The following is a 27,591-nucleotide window of genomic DNA, read 5'->3' as shown; positions in this document are numbered from 1 at the left end:
TGCATAGTCCTATGATTTGATGCGTGTGTCTACACAGCAGAGTTATTTTGAAATAACAGACATTATTTGAAATAACTTTGCTAGTGCAATAACATTGCAATAACAATGCAACTGCTATTTCAAAATATTTTTGAAGCAGGGGCTGGCTTATTTTGAAATTGGCGAGTCTCATTCTCAGAGGAATAGTGCCTATTTTGAAATAACTGTTTCAGAATAGGGGCTGTGTAAAGAGGGAATAGAGCCGGTTTTGAAATAAGCCATATTGTGTCCAATGGCTCTATTTCAAATTTGGCTCTCTATGTGTAGATGGTCTTTTTTGAAATAGCTAAGTGCTGTTTTGAAATGTATTTTGTGTGTAGCAGCATTATTTTGAAATAAGCTATTCTGGTAAATCTCTTTGGGAATAGCTTATTTCGAAATAACACTGCTGTGTAGACATACTCTAAAAGACTGAAATACACAGACATTTTCAATGTCAATAAGGTATCTTTAAGGTCTAATTTCACAGGGCCTGTCTCTAATTTTAGATTTGTTTCTCATCACTGTAAACTGAACTATTTGCTAAAGCTCAAGAACAAGAGAATTAATAAGTGTTGCCAGTATTGACAGACACCCATCCTAATTCTGGAAGGCCCAGTCTCCTGGGGCCAGGTTCTGTCTCTGAGGGCATGTCTACATTTATGGGAAGATTGATTCACCGGCGGTTGATCTTCCCGGGTTTGATTTAGCGTGCCTAGTGGGGATGTGCTTCATTGAACTGTCATGGCATTGCTGACGACCCTGGAACTCCTCGCAGTCACAAGGAGTAAGGGAAGTTGATGGAAGAGTCTATCCTGTAGATATCCTACTGTGTGGACAGCGGCAAAAAACGATTTTAGATCAGTCTATGATTCCCATAGCTGGATTTGTGTATCTAAAATTGATTTTTCCTCCTAGCATAGACCAGGCCTTAGTGGAACTCATGACATTGTGAGGCAGTCATTTAAAGGGGAACATTTCACATCCCAACAACTGAAAATGCCTCTGTCCAATTACCCATCCCACACTGAGCTAGAGATATGAAGACAAGTCTGTCACTTTTACAAAAATGCTAAGTAACAAGAAATTAAGTCACAACTGTGCAATTCTTTGCCTAAGTAATTTTGTGTCCCTCTGTGGCCAGTGTCCTACTTTCGCACAGCACATATCTCCCCAGTTCTGTTTACATCATTAGTCTCAGACTGGCTAAACATTGGTGCTACCCCAGGAGTAAAAATCCTGATAATCATACACTGAAATTTTCCAGTGGTGTTATCACCTAAAGGAACATTTCATTCCAGTCCCCAGACTTAAGGTGGCCTTTTTCAAAAAGATTTACTAAGCAGAAGGATTGGGATAGTTTTCTTTATTTGAACAAAGCAAAGATAGATCTGTGTGACAGTAACACACATCTCTTGAAAATGCGGCTTGTAATGTAAATCCTCTAAGACACCCTTAAGATATGTGTATCCTTATCAAATGCTATCATCAGACACTGCAGGGTTAGCAAATGTGTTGCAAAAAAACCATGTCCGTTTGAGGCCACGGTCCTCATCAGCAGGTGAAAGTCACTCCTTGCAGAGGACCAGCACAAGAACTATACACTGCAAAATCACTACTGGGAAGGAGCAGAAATAACTTTAGAGGTATTTGAGGCTTGTGCTAGTCCTGTGCACGCTGGCACATCTCACCCAGAGTGCAAATCTCACATTGAGGGAATATTAGTGGTGGTTGACAACAAAAATCTAAAGAAAGAAATGAATAACCCAAACCTGTTTTTCTTGCAGACTCAAAACTCTCGTTGATTTGACCTGGAGTTTTGGGTGAACAAGAAATGTAGGATCAGGCCCCATATAAAATACTTTAAAGCCCTTCAACAGAGAGAGTGTGATTTAAAACATACGTATCATTGTCTTCATCTTCTAGAAGTAGCTTTTCAATGGGCAGAGTGCTGATCACCCTTCTTGCATCCTCAAGTTCCTGTGGGGCTGGCTCAGGGATTGAAATGGGAAGTGGGACGAACTGTGGCCCAGGAAGCGAGGAGGAAGCTGGCTGATATTGCAAGGTAGAGGCTGGTAATGCAGAAATGGGCTGAGCCCATGGGAAATAAGTAAGAGGGGCTTGCTGGTCTGTCACCTCCAGCTGCGGCACAACAGTGGGAGTGGTGCTTCTTGGCTGTTAAGTTCAAAGATATTCGAATAAGGATACTCATAGTCACAGCGAAAGCACCTTTTCCTGGCTCCATAAACTTTCAAGTTCAAAATGAAAATTTTCACAAGCTCATCAGAAAGAGGGATGCAACTCTGTCGAAACCCCAGCTGCTAACCAGTGCAATTGCAAAGTTTTTTAGCTGGTAAATGTACTATTATGTACCACATTCCCATCCCCTCCCTAGTCACCCTCCCCTTCACTTGCATAAGCATCCAAAGCAGCCTGGCAAGATTATTATGAATTGTGTTTTAGATCTGCTGTCCTGAGCTGTGACTCTCTAATGATGTTTCCCCATGAACGGAATGCTTCAGAAAACAAAAAAAACAGTCCTGCTGCACCTTAAAGACTAACAATATTATTATTACTTGCTGAGCTTTCGTGGGGCATTCCCACTTCTTCACACATCAGGTAAGCTGACATAATGCTGAAAAGGTCTTTGTTTACATTGACTCACGGTCCGTAGCATGTCAGCTAAGTCCAGGTTATATTTAAATGCTGACAAGTTCCCTGGAGGTCTCATTTTAAAAAAAAAAATCCTGACTCAAAAAACTGTGTTAAAATAAACAGGGAAACAGCAGTGGAAACACTCTGTCCAGATCATAAGGGAAGTTCTATCCTAGCTATTTGTCCAAACCACAGAGTCTATTGTATGTTTGATATCTGATATTCTTCTGGCCAGAAAATTTTAATTCACAATCCCCTATAACTGAAATGTCATAAGCACCATGCATCAACACTGTAAGATTCCTTGTTAGGTTGGAGCTGATGGCAATATGACTTTGTGCTCTGTATTATTTTTCCTAGCAGCAAACAATACTCTCCTGTGCTAAAATCTGCTCACCGGCCTGATCCAGCTGTCACTGAAGTCAATAGCAGTCTTACCACTGGCTTCAGTGAGAGCTGGAGAAGAAATCATTAGAACAACACAAATGACTGAGGAGTTAAGTAAGTGGTGAGTGCTGGAGGGTTTGAGAGAGCTTGGAGAAGGTCATCTTTGTTAAGAAAAATTGGATTCACTCCAATGTCAATATAACCAAATCTTTTAATCCCTCTCAAACCACAATGATTCTCAGAACTATCCCCCTAATTTCCAGGCCCAGGCAAAGAGTAAATGGGACCATCACATTAGACAGGTTAATAACAGGAATTAGTAGCTCACACACAAAACCATATGAAAGATTTACACCAAGAAAAAACAATGAGGAGTCTTGTGGCACCTTAGAGACGAACACATTTATTAGGGCATGATCTTTTGCAGGCAGCAGCTCACTTCATCAGGCACACGAAGTGAAAGAATCAGACCGTCAGGATGTATAATACAGACAGAGACAGGAGTGTTACCTCAGTGTTAATGAGCTCAATACATATTCCTGTATAAATTTGTTGGTTGTTAAGGTGCCACAAGACTCCTTGCTGTTTTTGCTTATACAGGCTAACATGGCTAGCTCTCTGAGATGTCACAGCAAGGAAAGACAGGTGCAGGACTATTACAGAGAAGCTCACTAATGAGTGTTTCTCTGTCTACTCATTCTCTCCTCTCAGGTCTGTTCTCCTTGCATAAGCAATTAGGACAGAGGGAACTACTTCTGATTTTTCACAACCACCTGTGTCACTGTTTACTGCAGACATCATCCTTGGCAATATAATGTGAGGCAGGAATGTTAAGCAATGTAAAGTATAGAGATAAACTTCGAAAGCAGTTTTGCCTTTATACCTTGGTATCTTTTGCTTACCGCAAAATTGGTGATCAGTGGCTGGGATGCGTAAGTCAGAACTGAGGAGGGTCCAACAAGTGTATAACTGGGACACATCGGCTGAACATACATGTCTGCTGTGTATGGACAGCTGACTGCTTCGTGTGACATGTAATCTGGGTAAGCTGTCCACTGGGTTAAGGGCTGTAGGGTAGCAGGAGAAGGCTGAGAGAGCCAACCAGAACACAATGCCCCTTCATCAGCAACTGGCAACGAAGAGGCAGTAGCATCCATATCAGTGCATGGCTGGCCTGCAAAATAAGAGGAGTATTGTATCAGGACATCAGTCAAAGAATGGGTTGAAACTGAGATGTTGAACAAATGAAAAGAAACGTTCGGAAGCATTACCAATCGGTGAATAGGACGGGAGTGGCTGATGGGGCAAAACAACCTGGAGGAAAAAGAAGAAACTCAGATATCAATTATTCCTCAAAGATTTCAACACAGCACATCTTCAGAATCTCTTGCTCAGAGCAGAAATAGCAATAAATATATTTGTCATTTGTTGCCTCTTAGACTTTGCTTGGCTGAAGGTACCACATGCCTGTGTTATACAGTTATGAGAACAATTCCTGGAAACTGTTACGGGGTGAAATTGATCCCTCCGCAGTGGGTCAACACAAGAGCCACGCTCCACAGAAGCTTAAGTGGCATCTAAATGGTACAAGAGAACTTCTGTGGCTCCCCTGCACAGGGTGAATTTCAGTGGTCGTGACAATACAGTCAGATGCTTACTTTCAGGAGTTTAAACACAATAAACTCTTTCATATCTGGCATTCAATCATCTGGAACTCTCAGAAAGCCTCTCTTTTAACCATACGTAAATTTTAATTACATGTTTCCATAAGTACAGTACAGTGAAAGTAAATACAAATAAATACAGCAAATACAGGATAAGTTTACAGTGTACAATACTACAGTTGGTAAATAAATAAAGTATTCTGCATACTTTTTGTTTGTTTCTTAATATCTAATCTCATTTTTCTTTAGTGTTACGCATTGCTAGGTATACCTCTCTATTATGCAGAGTAGTTGAATATCCAGCAACCTCCCGGTCCCGGGGCTGCCAGATACGAAAGAGTTTACTGTACCAGAATAAAAGGGCCTAATGTAAGTTTAGGAAATGGATGGCCAGAGAGTCATTTTTGACAGCTTTAGTAGCTTTTAAAGTTGCTTTGAATGTTTCACAGAGGCTTAAACTGCAGCAAGGAAGGTTGAGATTAGACATTAGGAAAAACTTCCTAACTGTCAGGGTGGTTAAACACTGGAACAAGTTACCTAGGGAGGTTGTGGAACCTCCATCGCCAGAGATATCTAAGAGCATCTTAGACAGACACCTATTGGGGATGATCTAGATGGTGTTTGGTCCTGCCAAGAGGGCAGGGAACTGGACTCGATGACCTCTTGAGGTCCCTTCCAGTTCTAGTGTTCTATGATTCATCTGGAACAGTACATCCATCAGTTTACCTGTGTAACCAAGAGTTTTCAGCACATTACAAAATAGGAAACTAATCTCCATCGGGAAATAACTCCTCACAGTTTTAGCAGATTTTTAAGAATTAGCTATTTCTGTATCCATGATTGTATGAAGTGCAGCTGCGTAAGACAACTGTCCTGAGTTCTGTGACTTATTTTAGTCTTTTAAGCTGGGATTGTCAAAGGGTCGTAAAGGAGACAGGCCACGGGAAGCCAATGGGAGCTTAACACTTAATTCTCTCTTCTGATCATTTCAGCATTACCAGGTTCAAGGTCTCAAATGAGCCGGTTACACGAGCGTAACCTGCTGTCTTGATAAAGGACCACTAGAGAGGTATGTGGTGTAAGCACTGGACAGGGTACCACTCCACTGAGTTTTCTGACATTGAACTCCTTCGTGGCCTTGAGCAAGTCAGTTAACATCTCTGTCTCCTTTCTTCCTGTCTAACACTATGCCTAGATTTTTCAACAGAAAATTTTGCTGGAAGAGATCTTCCAACAAAACTTTTGTTGACAGATGGCGGCCAAATTGCCAAGCGGATTGCAAGAACAATCTGGTCTGTTGACAGAGAGCGGCCAGTCTTCCCGGCCGCCCTCTGGACAAAACGGCCAAGTGGAAGCACAACAGACACAGCTGCCCAGTGTCCTGGAAACCCTATCTGTTGACAGAGAGCCCCCCCAGAACATCCAGACTGGCTTTCTGTTGACAGATCTCTGTCGACAGAGGCGTTATGCCTTGTGGGCAGCAGGACAAGACTGTCGAAAAAGTGAGTGTTTTGTCAATTAACTGTCAACAGAATGCCTTACAAACCTGGACACTCCCTGGGTTTCGTCATCAAAACCCTCTAGTGTCGACATAGCCTAAGGTCTTGAGCCTGCAAGGTACTGCGTTCCTTCAGCTTTCATTAAAGTCAATGGGAACATGTGTTGGGGACAAGGTTTGGGTTCCTATTCAGTCAAAGGGGAAAGCTTTCCTCATGGAATCTGTGTTGTTCTTACCGTTGTCGCTGCAGCTGCATTAGCACTATGGATGTTCCCACGTTTCCTCTTCAGTAGCTCCTTCACCGGTTCTTTGACACGGACACCTTGATAGGGTCGTGGCTGCTGCTGCTGCTGCTCTGAAGCAGAAGCTGAGAAATATATTTTGATGACACTTATTTTCCTCATCCTAATACCAAATATCTGTGTAAGGCCATAATCTTCATGCAGGAAAATTCCCTCCATGCAGATTGCCCTATCAGTCGGCCTCTTTTTGCCCTAGGGCAGGTTCTCCTATGCTCTGCATTAATGCTGCTCCTTGATACCAAAAAGGCACAGTCTGTTTCAAGACACATGCCCCTTCTGCGTCGAACTCATCACACTGGCAAAGGACTCGTTCCCCAGCAATCTGCCGAGGAGACACATAACATCACAACCAACACAACATCACCCAACACACATGGCCTCTCACTGCAGAGCATGGCCTTCATTTGCCAACCTCACAAATCCGAACCGCTCTCCCGGTAGAACACAACTATCTCCACGATATCCTCCCACAAATCACTTTGAACCCTAGAACTGTTGAGATCGTGTAAAGTGATGGAAATAGCTGCAAGTATGACTGAGATCTCTTTTGATTTAGAAGAGCATCAGGTACAGTCATCATTGGGATTTTGAAAATTTTTACATTTGCATCCATTTTTTGCCTCTATAACTTTGCAACACCGACTAACCCCCTGTCTTCTGATTCAGAATTAAACCTGGGAGCTCAATGTATGAGCCTCTATGGCAGTGGTGGGCAGCCTGTGGCCAACGTGCTGCCTGCAGCCCATTGGGATTCTGTGTGCGGTCCACTCACCCTCTCCCTACCTCCTCCCCGGAAGCCGCTCATGTGCTGGGGACCTGGACTTACCCACTCCTCCCCCTCCCTCCCAGCACTTCTGGAGCACTCTGAATGAGCCGATTGGTGTCCTTTCCCTGCTCCCTCCCCGGGTTAGAATGCTGCGAATCAGCTGATGTGCGCTGTTCAAGCTCTGGAAGGGTGCGAGAGGAGTGGGCACAGGGCACAAACCAGCCAATCCACAGAGCCCCAGAAAGGCTGGGAGGGAGGTGGAGGAGATGGGTCTGGGCATGCTCAGGGAAAAGGGCAGAGAAGAGGGCAGGTGGAGGTTTGAGGGAAAAGGTGGAGCATGAACGGGGCCTGCAGCAGAGAGGGTGGAGCAGCCACTGCCCAAATGAGAAGCGACACACATTTAAAGCACGGGCACGGATGAGGTGCATGCTGATTGCACACAACATGGTGTGAGCCGTGCACGCCCTCTGCTTCTTTATTCTACTTTTGCCAGCAATATAATTTGCTCTAAATAGTGGGTCACCGGCATTGAAAAAGGCACGAGAGAGACGGAAAATCCACTGTGAAGTTTTTCACCTCACTCTTGCAGTCACGGATGGGGCATGTGCCCAATGTCAATCTCTCGGCCCCCTGAGGGGAAGGAGGGCCACTCATGTGGCCCCCTCACTAACCTAGCCTGCCGCAGCTGTTCTATGGCATGAGACTCACAGGTCTCTTTGTAAGCGGTCTCGGTGCCACTTGAAGGGACAGTGCACAGCACTCAGGTGGTGTGTGGGTTACAAGTTCACAAATCAGATGGCTTTTAGCTGACAGAACCCTAATATACATCTCATGCATATCTATATAATGTATGTCTATTAGCTATAAATACCGTTCCTATCTGTTTAATATATGCATATAACCCTATATAGATCTCTACAGAGGTGGAGACAAAATCTGTAATAGGAATATGCTGTATCTACTGTTGCAAGTGTACGCTCCTAGCACAGACCTCCTAGTTCAGGAAAGTATCTCAATTCAGAAAAAAATCTTCATTCGAAGCATATGTTTAAGCGTCACTCTGCATCAGAGCCTCATTCAGTTTGAAATCAAGGTTTGTGTATTCTCTTCAAAAGCGGTTAACAGGAGTGGGAGATATGGCAACTAACTGCTTCCACAATTCATTTATTTAAATAACAGTGTTTTTCCTTTGAACATTCCCGCTTCTCAATCAGCTCCTTTGATTTTTCTTGCTTTGTAGCCAATTATAATAGCCAGAGATCCCAGGACTTAAGCCAGTAAATTGTGAAGATCCACAAGAAAAGCAAAGCTGGCAGCCAGCTAAAATGCCTATCGCAATGTCTAGTGACTTTTTGAGTCAGAGGGAAGTATCATTCTCCAGTCCTTGATATTATTGAGCCTTATCTTACATGAAGTATCCAGGGGTAATTAGCGGCAGAAGAAGGCTGTGGTGTATCAAAGCTCAGGAATCTCTGATCGTTACAAAACCATTTGATATCAACACTTCAGCTGCCATACTTTCCCTGAACTTTGATTGGTAAATAAGCTGGCTGATAAATTCCCATTTCTAAAGAACCCCGCTGATCCTTCTCTTTTTCAAGTATAACTAAGTATGACTTGAAACCCTATCAAATATTGAATGTTAAATATGGTTAAACATAGAGATAATTTATTTAGCAGGGGAACAAATTCTCCATATGCTAAAACAAAGTGTTCTTTATACTTCTGTTCATCTCTTCTATATGCACATGGTTATGATATTTGAGTAAGTCAATTCATATGTGTGTAGAGAATTTTAAAATACAGATCTACACTAGACTAGAAGAGTCAGTGTCTGGATAGGATATTCATTATCCTTTACATTTTAAAACCTTACAAAGATTTCATGGTTAGAGAGGTTTGAAATGTTTTTAATACTTCCCACCACCCTTTATAATCACCAAAATAATGCTGAGAGATTCATTGTAGATGAACTGCTCCCTATGCTAGCAAGAGATTGCTGCATGACTTTAATCCTGAAAATAAACGAGGACTTCAGCAATGTATGAGCTTTGTGTATATCCTCATCTAGAAATCCTGCCCTAAGGTGTACTAATGAATCCAAGCACACTTGCTTTCTTGAAAATTGTTGCATAGTTGTATTGAGGGCATCTAATTAGTAGTTGCTTGCAAGAAAACAAAAATAGATGGAGAAAACACCAGTGATTTGCTCGAAGGTCTGATGTCCCTTATAAACAAAAAGCACATCATGACCCAATTGAAGTACAGCTGTAGTTTTTGCTCTTTCAGAATAAAATAACACAATTTATATTTCTCTTATCTCTTTGCTTCTTTGGGGCAGGATATTGTGAATAAGGATGAGTTCCTCTGTAAGGGTCCAGGATCAAATTCTCAGTTCAAGTTCTAAATGTCCACTAAACTAAAAGAAATTTATGCCAATTTCCCTGATTTCAACTGGCATAACTGAGAAGAATCTCAGACTGTATTAATACAGCTTTATTATTCTTTGTACTAATGAAAATGCCTAGGGGTCCCCACTTATGGATCAGAACCTGACTCTGGGACTGTCCAAATAATTAAAGAAGACCGGCCTGGTCCCTGACAACTGAGGAGTCAGTACCTAAAACCTGAAGAAGTACCTGAATAATTAAAAATATATTTGAAAGTAAGAGCATTAAAATCGTATTTTCTGTTTTATATGGACATTGAGACTCTCTAATCCAGCATGCTTGGAACCTGGCAGGTGTCAGATGAGAGAATTTGCGGGGCTACAGGAGGTCAATATTTTCTTGCATCAGTACCAACACTTCCACTGCCTCCTGGGCTCTTACAAGACATTTGGGGTCAATTACAGCTAAATAACAGCACAGAACCCTGAGTGCCAGGACTGGTGACTGTAAACAAACTTTATGGGCCACATCCAAGATAAGGGGCTGTCCAGCTAACTAAAATCATGCCGGATTACAGATGTTGCTGAATGAGAGAGTTCCAGATTAGAGAGGTTCAACCTGTAGTTCTTGATATTTGAAAATTATTAATTTTGTGCTTCTAATGCAGTTCAAGGGTGCTAAAACTCTGCATCCCCTCTGCAGACAGGAGTGACTCTCATTCAGCAGGAGAGCAGAGGGTTTATTAGCTGACAGGGACACAGCATCATACAGAGGAGTCAGTACAGCAGGCAGAGACAGGCAGTCCAATCCATGTCAGGGACAGGAGGCTCCCCGAGCTGGGGCCTTGCCCTCTCCTTTGTCTCCCTCTCTCCCAGCCCAGACTAACTTCTTCCCAACTCACAGTTCCAATTCAATACCCTCAGGCTCTGAGTCTGCAGACCAGAGGTGTCACCTGGCTGCCTCACTTACCCTCAGAAGGAACCCCTCTGTGAGCCACTCCCTCTGTGAGCCACCCCCCCGCCCAACCCACACATGTATGCCCCACTACATCACCATGCTTTAGTGAATTTTCCTTGCAGGCCAGACTCATGCTTGGTGAAATCCTGGCTCCTCTGAAGCCAATGATAGTGTTGCAGATTTCAGTGGAGCCAGAATTTTACCCCGGTAGTACCTTATTGCTTGAGTAAGCGCCTTGATTTCTATGGGTCTACTTGCAAAGTAGGCTAATACGCAGCTTGAATAAGAGCAGCGCTATCTGACCTGAAGCTTTTTGGGTGGTGCTGAAGGGGGAAGAGGAGATTTACCGTAAAAGCTGATAAATATACCCATTCACAGTTTCCTGTGTCAGCAGGGTAACCAAAAACCTGAAAAAAATATAACAAAGTCTGCAGAACATATTTCAGTTCCCCCAGAGGTGAAACAAAAATAATGTTAGTGCAGCTGCTTTTCCACTAGTCGAGTGTACATCATGTCTGTACTCTTATAAAAGTACCCGCAGACATTGAATTTCTGCTTTGGTACACAGTTCACTGGAGAAAGAAAAAAAATCTGACCATTACAAATTAGAAATGACATGAGCAACAATAGTCTCAGAGGGGTCACCATGTTAGTCTGGAGCTTCACAAAAAACAAGCAGACCTGTAGCAGCTTAAAGACTATCACATTTATTTATTAGGCAATGAGGTTTTGTGGAGAAGATCCACTTCTCCAGATTTATTGTATTTTAAATCTGAAGAAGTGGGTCTTATCCCAAGAAAGCTCATTGCCTAATAAATCAATTTGTTAGTCTTTAAGGTGCTACAGGACTGCTTATTTTTTTTCTAAGGAATAATGGTGTTCCCTAAATGCAGATCAGTTCCAGATTCAAACAAACTTAGGTATTTCATTTTTTACCTTTTGGTGCAAGGTTTATCTTAAAAGAAATGTTTCTTATGGTACAGTGTTCAGACAAAGCAGCATTTAATTGTTTGCTTGTGACGTGCTGTAAACGAACAAAGACACACATGAACAAATTCTGTGAAAAGAAATAAAAATATTCCATGAACGGGGGCAGCAAGAGGAATGCAAACAATAAGCCCGATTGACTGTGTGTTCCAGCTTCTGTGCATGACTCCTGTAAAGAAAACCACCATAAATCCTGCTTCTATGGGCACTGAAGCCAGCTTTGTAGCTGCTTTATGTGGCCAGAGCAGTGCAAACCAGCTGGCGTCAATCCAGATCCCAGCAAAGTCAATGGGTACCTTTCCATTTGAATCCTAGCTAACAACTTTGCAAGATTTCTGAACGTAAATATATTTCAGTTCACTGCTTTTCTTCATAGCCTATTCTAACACCAGCTACTATCTATCTGCGTATCAGAGCTCATTTGATCATCACTATTATTAGCCATTTCATTGAACATTTAGCATTAATACTAACAAACACACCCTCATACAGGGGTGTTCTGGGCTGTCACTCAAAATGATTGACTCACTTCCGGCTGAACTAATGAGTACACTTACCAAACCCGTTAACCCCAGTGGACCTTTGTATAGACTGACAATACAAAACAATGATAATACTGTCTTGATGAAAATCTCTGAAGAATCTTCCCAGGCTGGTTTTCTAAAGACTAAACAATCAAGCACCTTGAAGTCAGTGCAAATATTCACATTGAGTTTAATGGACTTTGGATCAGGTCCCTTATTGCAGATGAACACAGTTAAAGATAACACATTTATCTCTTTCCTATTCCTCTCCTTTCATGCACTTTTGTTTGGGGGTGGGTGGGGCGGGATCAGATCTGCTTTCCAAGCAGGGCTCAATCTGGCTCTTGTGTGAGCCTTGGCATCGAAGTCAGTCGGAATTTTGCCAATGAGTTCTTTCAGATGAGACCAGGGCCTAGGTCACAGGGTTACAAGAGCTCAAAGAACATACTGTACAAGACAGGTTGGCAAAGAAAGGAGAAAGATTAATAGTTCAAAAAGTGATATTATAAATTTCTGGCCTTCAATTTGTTTGGCTTCCTGTCCTTTTGAATATTTATCTCAGGTATTTCCATAACTCCTAGCACCACATTATCAAAATGCTAAATAAAAGGTCATAATACTTTCATTTGACTAAGAGCCAAGTTAACTCTGCAGTGAAGAATATGCTATGATTTGTCTGTGCCATAATACCAGCAAGTTTTTCTGTCCAGTCAGTGCCGATTCTTAATCAACATTAGCTAAATGCTAACAGGCATATTGAAGCTTTAAAACCTGCCCTGCAAAGCTGATTTTTCTTCTTAAGAATAGAAACAAAATTAAATTTTCCATAATCCTATGTCAATTAATGACAAATAGCTGCTTAAAAATGACAATGCTCTGAAAGCATGAAAAGTTTCAGCTCACTGGACTTCAGACTAATAGTATTGCCGTGCACACACGTCAGCTACAGATTAATTTAAACCTGTGTCTTTTCAAACTGCTCAACACAATTTCCCATCAAGCAGATTTCCACTTTGAAATACACTGCATGCCTGACTGACTGCAGTGGCAAATGACACACTGCTAATAGTTTCAGAAGATTTAGTGTTTCTTTACTCACAGTTTGGCATGTGACAAGCTTATCAATTTATCAGAGTAACCAGTGTAAATATTTTTCTTCTTTCTGTTGCCTCTCCAATAAAATAAAAAAAACTACAATGGAAATCTTTACTTACTTGCAGTAATACAGAAGAGCAAACAATAACCTAACAAGCAAGAATTCCTGGCTTTCAAGTAACAAACTAGTCTGAGTTTTTGGCTTGAATCTTGAAAAACTGCAATGCACAAGGCAGGGTGCTGACACCTTTATTCTACACTCTGAACTTCAGTTTTTTAAAAGAAATCACGCTTAATCTTGGATACACAACTTTCACGCTCCAGCTACAATCACGATCAGCTTACAAGAATACAGTGATGTTTCTCTAGCAGCAGTTAAGTCATGGGGCTAAATATTGTATGACAGTTCTTTGTGTCCATGCTTAATATTGATTTGGGATATTTTTAAAAAATATTGAGTATTGAAACTAATAATACTATTTTTGTATTTGTCGCTGCTTTGGGTTTAGTTTGCTTTTACCTATCATGCAGCATTTTTGTCAGAGGTGAATTTTTTTCCCTTGTGTTATCAATCTTTTGTTTCAAAATGGTCTGCTTAATAGGTCCACGGAGTCAAGAGAAACGAATTTTACACTGATAAAAATGTATCTCCTAAAAGTTAAACAACTAGGCAAGTTACACTTTTTAACAGGGATTTATTTAATGAGCTTCCCTTATATTTAAATTAAGTCTTCCTAACCATCCACAATTACTGATCAATAAGAAACTTGTAGTTAAAACACTGGCCTTGGATTCTAATTACCTGTGCGATGCTAAGCAAGTCAACAAAAGCTAGAATTTCAAAGGATCTTTACATGCCTCATAATGCTGAAAGGCATTGGATGAGATTTTTCAAAAGGTATCAAAACAGGTTAAGCACTTCACTCCCATTGGTTTCACTCGGTGCATCTCTGCATCTTTAGACCCATTTGAATGTGCATAAAATAATAAAATCATAAATAAAACATTATCTAAAGAGACATTGAATTCCATCAGGTCCTCTCCACAATGCAGCTGTTGGCCTGGGCATGTAACGATATGCATCCGGATGAGGATCCCCTCATGATGACTGGAAAATGTCACCTGTCCAGTGAACCCCTAGCCAATCAGCCCAGTTTCTATCAAGGTGCACTTTTGAGGGTAATAATTCTGTGGCTGCACTCTCAGTTGTGTGGTCTTGCTGATCTGTGGTGTTACTGGAGCCCCAGAAAGGCAGTTATCTCTAGCAGCCATCAGCGGGCAAAAGGGAGAAGAGATATCCCCAGAGGGCCACTCAGGTGGAAGTTTAGAAATTTCAGGTTGGGCTACACGAGGGGAGAAAGTCAAACTAAGGCTAGGTCTATACTAGGGAAATAAGTCGATTTCAGATCTGCAATTCTAGCTATGGTATTTGAGTACCTAGAATTGACATATCAGAATCGACTTAGTTCCCTAGTGAAGCCCGAGCCTCTTTAGTCTCACGCTGATGTCCCTTACTCTACATGAGAGGGTGGAGTACAGGCTCAACTGCCAAGCCCCGAGAGGTTGATTTTACTGCATCTTCAGCAGCTGCACAAAATCAAACTCTGGAAGATCTACCGCAGTGCATTGATCTTCCAGTAAGTATAGACAAGCCCTAAGATAGGCAACTCCAGCTATGAGATAGTGTAGCTTGGTCAATGTACCACAGGTCAACTTTCTCTGCCATCCCCACAGGCAACTGTGAGGAGTACTGGAGTATGCAGTAAGTGTGGACACCCCCTACTAGAGTACGCAGTAAGTGTGGACATTCCCTAATACCTTCTTCCCAGCTGAGGGGTTTCATAAGTGTGGGACACGCATCTCTTTTCTTCTGCCCCATGATCTGCCAGGAGACTTCAGGAGTAGGGAACTAAGAAGCCCCCTGTACTCTTTACTCCCAGACTCAGAGTGGATCAGGATTTTGTCCTGTGAGACTGCTCCAGCCAGAGTCTTCAGAGGAAGGTGTAAACCCCCAGGCTGTGCTGGGTGACAGGACACTCAGGCCTACACTAGACATTAAAGTCAACTGTAGATACACAGTTCTAGCTACGGCAATTGTGTAGCTGGAATTGACTTACCTACAATTGACTTACTTGGCTGTCCTGACAGAGGGAGGCCGACGAGAGAAACGCTCCCAATGACCTGCCTACTCCTTGTGATATTGAGGAGTACAGGGGTCAGCTGCCAACACCAGGTAGTTCCATTTCATGCATCCCTACTCGGTGCACAAAGTCGAACCCCGGGGAGATTAAGACATGCTCTTACTGACCCCAGCAAACAACATCAGGCTCCATTGTTGATGTGCGACTAGATAACAAATAGTACCAACCAGGAATACACCTCACCGCATCATACTGACCCACAGAAGTGTGTGATGTCATCCAATAAATCATGATGTCACTCAGAAGACAATTCACCTGAGCTGCATTTGACTGTCAATTCATATGTGGGTCCTGCCCATGAGGTTTCAGCCTGAATTTGACATTTCTGCTTCTTCTGGAATACTGGGAAAATGCGACTTTCATCGCTGCAGCTCTGCGTGTTGCGGCCTGTCTGCAGGAATCAACAAGCAGCACTTTCTGCACATTTGACACATTCTCACTTTCCCATGAAGCATTACAATTATTTTTGTAAATAAAGGTGACAATTAGAGCTGGACAGGAGTGGATTATACCATGTACTGTTTGCCACATTGTAGTTCAATGCAAAGTGCTAAGCAAACATCTGGGTAGAATGTTTGCCCTACAATCAAAAAACCCTGAGCAAGATCAAAGAAGCCAGAAGGCTGGTTCATTGCACAGCATAAGGAAACAAACTTTGGAGGCTTCTGAGCATAATTTGCACCCGACACCAATAAGCCAAACATCTGATCTCCCTTAAAAGCAGCAGTATACTTCCTGGCAATGTTTGGGTCCGATTCTGACCTCTTGTAAATCAGGGGTAAAACTAGCGAAGTTGATGGAGATCTATTAGCCGAAAGCCAGTGCAAAAGATACCAAAATCACAGCCAATCACAGAATCATAGAAATGTAGGGATGGATGGAAATGCTCTAGAAGTCATCCGGCTGTGTGGTGTGACAGGACCAAGTAAACCTAGACTAGAGATCTGCAACCTGCAGCTCCAGAGCCACATGTGACTCTTTAAGGACTTCTTTGTGGCTCTTGACACTATAATTACAAGGTAAAGAAAAAAAAACAAAAAAACCTCCTGATTATTTTTGATAAATGGTGAATGTCTAAAAGCCCAAAAATGAACAACCTAAATAGCAAATGATATGCGGTCTTGAAACGCTGGATAACTCACCCTTTAATATGTGCAGTGCATTGTGGGACATGATACCGTATCTGTATTTTGATCATGTTGCTAATAAAATCTTGATTTTGAAAAGCAAAAAGAGGTTTGCGGCATTCCTGCTGTGAAGGGCAACATGCATTTTAAGAAAGAGAACTGAAATTTAATGTGAAAGTAAAACTGGAATAATTAAAGTGGGGTTGGAAGTGAAAATTAGGAGGATAATAGTACAAACACACACATGTAAAGTGTGAGGAAACAGAATATGTAAAAAGCTTGTGGGTGTCCTGCAGTAAACTTGTATGTCATTACAAATCATTGTGTGTGCGCTGTTCTTAAAATAAAGATTACAAGAAGTACAGTTTGATGTTATTTATTAAGGAGCGTCTCATATTCACATGCATTGTGGCTCTTGAACTATTGAGTTTTTACCAAATTTAAAAAAAAAAAAAAATGGCTCTTCTTAGCCGTGTCTACACTAGCCCCAAACTTTGAAATTGCCACTCAAATGGCCATTTCGAAGTTTACTAATGAAGCACTGAAATACACATTCAGCGCTTCATTAGCATGCAGGTGGCCGCGGCACTTTGAAATTGACGCGCCTCGCCGCCAAGCAGCTCATCCCGACGGGGCCCCTTTTTGAAAGGACCCCGCCTACTTCGAAGTCCCCTTATTCCCATGAGCAGATGGGAGTAAGGGGACTTCGAAGTAGGTGGGGTCCTTTCAAAAAGGAGCCCCATCAGGACGAGCCACGCGGCGGAGAGGCGCATCAATTTCGAAGTGCTGCAGCCGCCTGCGTGCTAATGAAGCACTGAATATGCATTTCAGGGCTTCATTAATAAACTTCAAAATGGCCATTTGCGTGGCCATTTCGAAGTTTGGGGCTAGTGTAGACGTAGCCCTTGTTATTTTGGTTGCCACCCCTGTCCTAGACTGTCCCTGAAAGGTGTTTGTCCAACTTGTTTTTAAAAGTTTCCAAGGATGGGAACTCCATGGCCTCTCTCAGAAGCCTGCCCCAGAACTTATCTACCCCTGGAGCTGGAAACCTAAGTGTTCTTTCTGCAGATATGGCCCCTTATGTCTTGTACTGACATCAGTGGTCAGGGAGAACAATTGATCACCATTGTCTTTATAAAAGCCTTCAACATATTTGAAGACTTATCAGGTCTCGCCCCCCCACCCAATCATCTTTTCTCAAGACTCATTTTTCCTGTTTATTTTTTTTTAAACCTTTCCTCATAGGACAGGTTTTCTAAGCTTTTATCATTTGTGTTGCTCTCCTCTGGACTCCAGCATATTTGTCCACAGCTTCCCTCAATTATGGTCCTCAAAATATGACACTACTTCCCTAGTGCTGAGAAAAGTGGGATAATTCCCTCATGTGTCTTACACAGCATCACAAAATACTCGAATGGGAAGGAAACATGAGAGGTCATTAAGTCCTGTCCCTTGCACTCTCGACAGGACCAAGCACCATCTACACCATTCTTGACAATTGTCTATCTAACCTGCTCTTAAATACCTACAGTGATGGAGATTCCACAGGCTCCCTAAGCAGCTTAATCCCATGCTTAACCAGCCTAATAGTAAGGAATTTTTCCTAACGTCCAACGTAAACCTCCCTTGCTCCAGTGTAAGCTCTTTGCTTCTTGTTCTATCCTCAGAGGTTAAGGAGTATAATTTTTCTCTATCCTCCTTGTAGCACTTTTTTAGGTACTTGAAAGCTGGTATGTCCCCTCTCTGTCTTCTGTTTTCTAGACTAAATAAACCCAGTTCTTTCATTCTTCCCTCACAGATCCTGTTTTCTAGACCTTTAATAATTTTTCTTCCTCTCCTCTGGACCTTTTCACTTTTCTCCATTTCTTTCCTAAAATATGGCACCCAGAATGACACACAGCACTCCAGCTGAGGCCTAATCAGCACAAAGTAGAGCAGAAGAATTACTTCTCGTGTTGAGCTTACAATACTTGTTAATACATCCAACATTGATCCAGTATGACATCCAGATCTTTTTCGGTGCCCAATAGCCAGTTATTCTCCATTTGTAGTTGTGCATTTGACTTTTCCTTTTTAAGCAGGGTACTTTACTCTTGTCTGTGATGAATTTCATCTTATTAAATTCAGACCAATTCTCCAGATTTTCAAGGTCAATTTTTGACCTTTCCTCCAAAGTGTTTGCAACCCATCCCAGCTTGGTGTCATCTGAAATATGTTGGTTTGCTTATTGCTTTATTGTAGTAGTTACAGGCACTCAGAAGATGGGTAAGAGTAAAATTTAGTCTATTCAAGGTGGACCTTGAATTTTGGAGGATGTGTATACCATTGTTTCCTTTCTGATCTAGGCTGCTGCATTCTAATGATCATGCTGAATATTCCTGATTTGCAAGAATCCTGCATGGTGATAATATTTAATTGGATACAAGGAAGATGTTGTAGAGTAACAGATGTAAGCTAAACTTTTCTTTTATATGGAGAGAGTCTGAGGCTGCACCAAACTGTAAAGAGATTTAAGCCTGTTGAAGTGATCTGTTGCTTCAATGGCTGCAGAGGACAGCAGTGTCGTGCTTGAAGATATTATATATCTATGCCAACACATGTTGAAGTCAATGGGAATTGGTAAAAAATCATCCAATTTTCTAGAACACTGGAGCCTATATTATGGGTGGGAAAACCAAGATACACTAATGGGAAGAGATTTATGCATAGGTCTCACCCTACCAACAAAATCCTTAGTGACAGTCCACGCTCTTGCTTCTATATTAGGAAAACAAGTTTTCCATTTAATGTCTGATGTGGTCATTCATAGAGCCTGACACCTGTTTTGTGAAGCACTGCTGTGCTTGAGTCTTGCCCTATCCACATTTCCCAGAGTGGTGTTACCAAAACTAAGACTCACAAGACGCAACACATGGTGGTTTCAGCTCTCAGTATCATTGCATGATACTTTCAGAAAGGGTGCTAAAAACCTCACATCTGTTGTGGTGTACAGCAAAGGCTTTTGGTGGGGACAAGACTGTCAAAGGCGCAACATTGAACATAAAATCAACAAAGCCTAAGCAACTCAGAAGCCTAAGAAGTCCATGATTCTTAGTATCTCAGGTCACACAGGTGCTCTGGAAATTTTAAACATGTGGGCCTAAACTCCATTTTGTTTCAGCTGAAGCTGAGTTTCTAGTTCTCTCAGGCATTGTTGAAACTCTCGCCTCAAATTCAAATAAGCTATTTGAGGAGGTCTAAAAATGCCATCCATATTTCAAATGTTTGAAACATTTCAATCAGCTCTGTAAGCTGTTCTCACAGAAACCAACTGCATGAAGGGCATGTTCATTTGGTCATAAAAATCACATACTTTGGAAATGCATGTGACAACATGGTATTTGGTGCTGCTTTTTTAGAAACTTGCCCTTGTCATGAACAAGCAGTAGTTGCAGTGAGGGCTGGATTCCATGAAATAAAACTTTACAAAATGGAGGAAGCCCAAAGCAGTCATTTATCTTCTGCCATGGGAGCAGGGCAGGGGTTACGGTATGACTTTCGTACTAAACTGAACTACTTAAATAGTCTTCGTAGCATTGATGTGCTGAGGTCCCAGTCCTCAGAAGATTTCTTTTCCCTATGCAGAGTGCAGTCACTTTAAGGACACTACTTCCAGTAGCACAGAAACTTCAGCACATCTGTAAGTCTTTGGAGGATCAGGGTTTAGACTACAAGCTGTTTGGAGCAAGGTTAATCATTTTCTATGTGTTTGCACTGTGCCTAGCAGGACGGTCTCCTCACTAGATTGAGTCCTTTCTCCGTGGTTCTACAGGCCGAACCTCTATAATCCATAACTATCTCATTTGGCAACATCCATTATCCATCATGATTTTAAATACCCCGATGGCCACCTCTGATGTACAATATAAATTGTTGTTAGATGCTCTTCAGATGCTTTCCTTGCCTTCCTTATTATCTCTTCACATTTGATTTGCCAGGGGTTATGCTCCTTTATCTTTTTCTCAGTAGGATTTAACTTCTGATTTTAAATGATTGTTTCTTGCCACTAGTGCCACTCTTTTACTCAGCTGTTTGGCTACAGTGGCACTTTTGATTCCCTTATTGTTTTTTTTAATACAGTGTAAACAGTCTGAGCCTCTCTTGGAGTGTTTACAGATAGTCTCCAAGCAGTTTGCAGGCATTTCAGTCTTGTTACCGTTTCGTTTCTTTTAGTGTCCATTTAACAGCTTCCTCATTTTTGTGTAGTTCCCTTTTTTAAAATTAAATGCTCCCTTAGTGAGTTTCTCTGGCACCTTTCCCCCTACAAGGATGTTAAAGTTTATTGCAGTACGGTCACTATTACCAAAATGAGAATGTGTGCACTGCTCATAAATAAATCAAGAACTGCCTCTCCCCTTATGCTCCAGTAACCACTTATTCATGGTGTCTTGAACTTTCACCTCTGTATTCAGGGGGATCAAAAGAATTACCAGGCCCCTGGTGTAAGGCATGCAGGGGGGTCAGTTTTGCGCCCACAGAGGGGGCGAGGCCTTGGGTGGAAGGAGCCAGGTCCTTAGTGCTCTGCAGATCATGCCACTGACCCCCACAGCCAGCCCTCAGAGCCACTCGGAGAGCATCACCTCGGGCTCCAGCAGTGATTTAAAGGGCCCAGAGCTCCAGCTGCTGCCACCACCCCTTCCACAGTAGCAGTGGTGGTGTTCAGGAGCCTTGGGCTCTTTGGAATCAACAAGCCCTGGTACAACAGCCCTCTTTGCCAGAGCCTCCTGCTGTCAGCAGGCCTTGTCTGCTTCCCTTCTTGAGGTGACATACATTCCGTTCATCTGAGTGCCACTCTTGTGCATAACCACCAGGTCATCTTTCCTCTCAAAGCAGGAAGCTAAAGAAATTAACTATTCTATCTCAATGACTTAGGAAAGAAAAGGCAACCTTAAGGGTGTTGCCATCCTTCTAATACCTACAAAGTATTGATTTAGATTTAAATAAAAATGGAGACCAAGATCTAGCACCAGTATCAAAAATTATCATTTCTGAAATGAACTCACCCCCGGTCAGCCACTTGCAAACATCTCTTGTCTGCCTCTTCATTTTTCTAAAAGCTTACCTTCAACCTTGCCCCAAACCCTTCTTGAACAGATGTGAAACTCAACTGCAGCATCTCCACTGCCCACTCTTCGCCAGGCATAAAACAACCCTCCCCACCGAGGAAGCCAGTCAAGGCAGTTGCTGCATCTCCTAACGTGCATTTTGAAATGTCCAGTGAGAATTGTTATAGTAGATTCTTGCATTGACAACTGGAGCAGGTGCTCTTCAGATGAAGTGAAAGGAAGACATTGCACAAAAGTTGTCGTGCTTTAAAGCTCTCAAATGGGATCCACATATTCACATTCTTGGGACAATCAACCCCTAGTACTGCAGCCTGGTTACTCCCAACATAGGCCTGTAATTCCTATTGATCTTTAAAGAAGCTATGTATGTAGTAAGGGAAGAACACATCCTTGCAATATTTTGTACAATTATCATCATAACTCTACCAAGGACATCATTCCTTGATCATGTATCTGTCTGTGCATCTGAAATTTAAGATTCACAAATTTCTTAGCTACAAATTACATTTCACTTTGAACTTGCTGCAATAGCTTTTTAAGGCTGCACATTCTATGTAGTATGCACTATTGATTCTGGAAAGAGAAGATGCTAATGAGGAGAAAAATGTTGCTACAGTGCTACCATAGTCTACGACTTGTCATGGTGCAATACAAACTCAAACTGCATGAAAAAAAAAACAAATAGCTGGAGCTTCTTGCTATTTGATTTTGCAGTCCTTAATATAATTTTTAAAAAAATCCACATTTTTACCTCAATAAAAATGACTATGCAATTGTCAAATTAAACAAAGGAAAAAAGCATGTCAATCTGTTATGAAGAAAATATGACGACTGTTGATTATCTCAAAATAATAGGCACAAATAAAACTGATCTTTGCATTCTCTTTGATCTCAAACATAATGGAAAAGAAGGTTCATCTTTGTTCCATGTTACTCAACACACTGGAAAATACTGAAGAAATTAACCCTTTCCGTTCAGGTATGTTGTGCGATAGGGTAAGTGAATAGTGTAGTGCAATGTAAAGGATGTTATTATGGCTGCAAAAACAAACATCATCTATAGAAATATGCCTGCAGACAATAAAAGAATAAAACAGTATGCATCTCTGTGTGCATCAGAGAAAAGACTAAATTATTTGAGGAAAGATGAGCAAAATAGAACAAAATTATTTAAAAAACTCACGGGGATAAAACATACGTAGGTATAGTAAACACTTAAGACTGCCTCAGCTCTGCTCGGTTCCCTTATCTTTATATCTGTCCCTCTCTGAATACTTATGCAAGAAGTTAACTCAGACAGTCAATGACTTTGCTTATCTCTAATGAAAAGTTAGTAACTAAGGGGCAGATCCTCAGCTGATGTAAATCAGAATAGCTCCTTTTGCAATAGAATTATGCGGGTTTACACTTGATGAGGATATGACCCTAGATGTCTGACTTGTACGTTGAGAGGTAAAAGAAGCTGAAACACTCCTTTGGCTACGCAAAATAATTATGGGTAAAAGTTGTGTTCATGTAAAGTCAGACACAAAAATAAAATGTCTATCAGCTTTCACTTTAAGAAACAAAACAAAACAAAACCTCTTTGGCAAGTAACTGTTACCTTTGAGATAATACTTTACATCCTGTTACTATTCTTATGAATCAGTCTGCCATTTGATTCAAAGTGATTAATGTCCAAGCAGTGATGGTGTCTGCTGTTAATATCCATGCTGGAAACTTAGCATCAGACATTGAAGTAACTGTCTCTCCTAATACGGCACCTCTCAGGACGTGGATATAGTAAAATCTCCCATGCTTTTCTGATACTGACTTAGAGCTGTTATTCAGGTGAACTTCCTATATCTACTGTAGTTATGAAAAACAAAGGCAATCAGAACTCACTTACATTTTTGCCAGTGCATATTCTGTGGCAGAACGGAGTCTTTTCTCTTTGAAGATGATAGTTTGGCTTTTTAATCGCTAACTGTGTTTTACGCCTTTACAAGTGATGTGATAACTGGCTGTCAGGATGTTTCCTTCAGCTTTTTAAAAGCCCTATGTTCCCGCTGAGCAACGTGATGTCATCACATCCTCCAACCACACATACTTTATATTTTCCTTTGCTATGTGTTGTTCTTCACCACATTAGGCAGTTTCTCCAAGGCGAGAGTCTGCTGGAAGATATTATGCATAAGAGGCACGTTACATTACCCAAACATTTTTTTAAACAAACATTAAGGTACAGAACCTATAGTCAATAGGAGTTTTGCCTGAATGGGGTCTGCAAGATTGACCCATAGGATTCTACGGCAGAAACACACAAGAATCTTTTAATAAGCTATTTGATCTTCTTTTGTGTTTAGAAGAGCATATGTGGGGCCAGAGTCCAGCTGATCTAAATCGACACTGACTTCAACAGAGCTACCCCAGTTTACACCAGAGGAGGATCTAGCCCCTCAGTGCTCAACAGTTTTAAAATACAAGCCTGAGCTCAGTGTTTTCTTCTGTCTTCCGAGAATCTCAACTCCCTGGGGCCACTAAATCTGAATTCATGAGGAAACACCTGTAAACACTTCAAGCCTCATTAAACGAGGCCATCCTGCATTTAAAAAAGAAAGCCTGTTTTATTTTTCTGTTTTGTTTTTGTTGAAATACATCATTTCCTATCCAAAAAGAGCTGGCCACAGAGATGAGTTACTGATTACCCTGCATGAGCTGAGGTTCTGGAATGCATTGTATGAGTTCAGTAGAATTTAAGGAAGCTGAGCAGCTCACAGAAGCAGTACCCTATTTTGTAGAATTTTATGAGTTTAGAATTGGTTTAAAAATTGACATGAAAAGAGGATTAAATCACATGCAGATTACAAGTTAATACATGTCTCTCTCTTTCAAAGATTTTCTTTAATACCTCTTGGTATTAAAGAGAATATCCTTTGCTTAAAGCAGAAATAGGATTCACCATGTTTGCTGTCTCTGAGAGTTCATGATGGAATTACTTAGCCACATTTTGCATAGCTATATTAGTGTTCACTTGCAATCATGAAATGTAATATCCTCTTTACTGTTGATGCTTAGTAACAGTGGGCATTGAGGTAGCCAACACTGCACAGACAGACAGAAAAAATAGGGACAGGTCCAAAGCATATGGAAGTCAAGCTACAACTGTACTGCAGCAGAAAGTCAACTTAATGTGAACAACATAGCTGGAGTCGATGCACCTTAAATTGAGTTACCTTGGGATCTACGTCATGGGTGATCAACAGGAGACTTTCTCCCATCAATTTCCTTAGTCTTGTCATCCAGGGTGGAGTAACAGGGTCAACAGGAGAGTGATCTCCAGTCTATTTGGCAGGTCTTCACTAGACCAACTAAATCGACCTCAGGTAGCTCAATATCTGACTCTTACTCCAGGCTGTAGTGAAGTATGTAGCCCCCATGGGAGTCTATGAATTTCAATGGGGTTTTGTTTAGGCCTACAGTAGGAAAAATTCCCACATTCTGTTATGTTTCTATTACCAAAAATATATGCACTTTCTCTCTTCAATAAATGGATTCTTATATATTACCGTGACAGATCTTTACTTTGTAATACGTATAAAAATACATGTTGATAACAACAGTAACCACTTTCATAACAAGTGGGCCCTTTCAAAATGTGAGCTAGAGTGCTCCTGTACAAACCAATATGAACAACAAGAAGTCCTGTGGCACCTAATAGACTAACAGATATTTTGGAGCATAAGCTTTGGTGGGCAAAGACCCACTTCGTCAAATGCATGGTTGAAGTGTTTCAGAGGAGGTTTTAAAGAGGGAGTCTCAGTCAAGGGGAAGGCCAGAGCTCAAGGTCTATTCAGGCACAGAGGATATGGCCCGTTATCAGCAGTTAATGTGGAATTGTGAACATCAAAAGAGGATCAATCAAGTCAGTTCAGTCGGGGGGGATGTGGCCTGTTATCAGTAGCTAATGTGGAGGTGTGAACATCAAGAGCAGAGAAACTGCTTTTGTGATGACCCAATATGAGTTCTGTTTAAAACCCAAAGCTCTAATATGGTCTCAAGAAATTTCAAGGAGAAATCAGTTGCAAGTTTCTTTAAATCAGGAACTGATCAAAGCAAGGGCAAAACAATGCAGGGTACTTTGAAAAACATATTCTTGACCAAAACAAAAAGCAGTCAAGGAGCACTTTAAAGACTAGCAAAATAGTTTATTAGGTGTTTGTGCTAATAAACTATTTTGCTAGTCTTTAAAGTGCTACTTGACTGCTTTTTGTTTTGATAGTGTATAGACTAGCATGGCTTCCTCTCTGTTAATATTTTTGACCAGTCACTCTAAGGAAACTACATTCTGATATTGTGTCGCCACTTTAAATGTCATGGCAAATAAATCAAGAATGATATATGGGCCAAATTTTCAAAGGTGTGCATGGTACACATCTGCACACACTCAAGTGCGATGTCCATTGCGCAAATTAACTCAGATTTGCACAGACACATGTCTCTATGCAACTTGCACAAGTGTATTGGATAGTACATATGCACACACAAAGTTCATGCAATGACATAGATACAATGTAGTGTTTAAATCTTATGGAACTGTATTAGCCCAAGTTAAATAAATGTTTTAAAACCCATGTGTATATCAATACTTCCAAAATCTGAAACTATACAGTTAAAGCTTTGTTGTAGTCAATAAGCTAAAATGAGGAAGTTGCAAAGGATATGTTATCCACAGATAAAAACAGTCCAAACTATTTTGGTGTTTGATAGCCAGTCATCCATTTCCATGTTTTAACACAGTTATAAGACAAGCCTTTGATGTATTACCAAATAGCCACTCCTCAAAACACAACTTCACGTGTTTTAACTGAAAATTTATTTGAGTTTGATGGGAGAACACATTAATATGCAAAATAAAGGATCTGCCAATTACTGCTCTTAATAATAACAGAACAAAGCACGAGAAATGTAGCACTTTAAAGACTAACAAAATGATTTATTCAGTGATGAGCTTTCATGGGACAGAACCACTTCTTCAGATCAATTTCATTTCCAATACAGACTGACATATATAACTACAGAGGACCTGCCAAATCAAATAGGATAGAAGGAAGGGAGTGAGAGGTGGGGGAATGTTAATTCTCCTGTCTGAGATAATTACGAGCATCAAAGAAAGGGAAGCAGTCTTTGTAATGCGTGAGGTAGTTGACGTCTCTGTTCATACCATGTGTTAGTGTGTCGAATTTGAATATATACTCTAACTCAGAAAGGCTCACCTGCAAAGTGGAATTTTTCTTTCTGCTGTTGGGAACCACTGAGAGTCACAGCCCAGCAACAAAAAGTGGTTTACAAGCCAGACAATAATTAGATATTATTATCTATACCCAAATGCCCAAACTATACTCAAATGAATATATTAGATTAATAATGTATCGTATACAGTATGACAATACCACTCTCCGGTAGGCTCAGAATTGCATTCCTCCACAGCACATTTAATTGATCCATGCACACAAATCATAGGTTTGCTATCAAATCCTCCTGGGCTGTTCCTTGCATCTGTACAGAATCTTATTGATGTAAGTGGGGCTTTCATGGGCCCAGGAATTCAACTATAGAGATCTGATACGCCTCAAGTTCAAAGATCCCAACCCAGGATATTCAGAAGAAGTATTTGGGTGCACCGGGAATTATGTGGTGGGGGTGTATGGAGAAAACAAGAGTGTACAGTCACTGTTTGGCAGATCCAGCTGCCAAGACACAAACTCCTTATTATGATAGACACGCCAAGACTCTATTACACGATCAATGGAGAAAACAAGGACAATGCCAGTGCTTTGCCAAAATTAGTTCAGAATTGCTGGGCTGCAATCCCAGAAAACTTCATAAACTATCCCCAATTCTAAAATTACCCCTACACCAGTGATATTTCAATA

At 41.2% G+C, this 27,591-nt stretch overlaps 1 protein-coding gene across 2 annotated transcripts; it reads right to left on the bottom strand.

Annotated features, from left to right (window-relative positions):
• Positions 1 to 1,756: 1,756 nt before the first annotated feature.
• POU2AF1 (POU class 2 homeobox associating factor 1) lies at positions 1,757 to 23,653 on the bottom strand. Of its 2 annotated transcripts, none has more exons than XM_074977086.1 (5): positions 23,565 to 23,653; positions 6,459 to 6,589; positions 4,332 to 4,374; positions 3,963 to 4,234; positions 1,757 to 2,193 (listed from the first exon to the last, which is right to left on the bottom strand). In XM_074977086.1, the coding sequence occupies exons 1-5, from the start codon at positions 23,578 to 23,580 to the stop codon at positions 1,882 to 1,884; spliced, it is 774 nt and encodes a 257-aa protein (XP_074833187.1). In that variant the 5' UTR covers positions 23,581 to 23,653; the 3' UTR covers positions 1,757 to 1,881. The 2 variants fall into 2 exon arrangements, with proteins under 2 accessions (XP_074833187.1, XP_074833186.1); XM_074977085.1 differs by lacking the exon at positions 23,565 to 23,653 and adding an exon at positions 10,985 to 11,044.
• Between the last annotated feature and the right edge of the window lie 3,938 nt (positions 23,654 to 27,591).

This window comes from Carettochelys insculpta, chromosome 25 (assembly GCF_033958435.1).
Source record: "Carettochelys insculpta isolate YL-2023 chromosome 25, ASM3395843v1, whole genome shotgun sequence".
Classification (NCBI taxonomy): Eukaryota; Metazoa; Chordata; order Testudines; family Carettochelyidae; genus Carettochelys; species Carettochelys insculpta.
The sequence above is the reverse complement of the archived record's forward strand: the minus strand, read 5'-3'. Positions and strand labels throughout refer to the sequence as shown.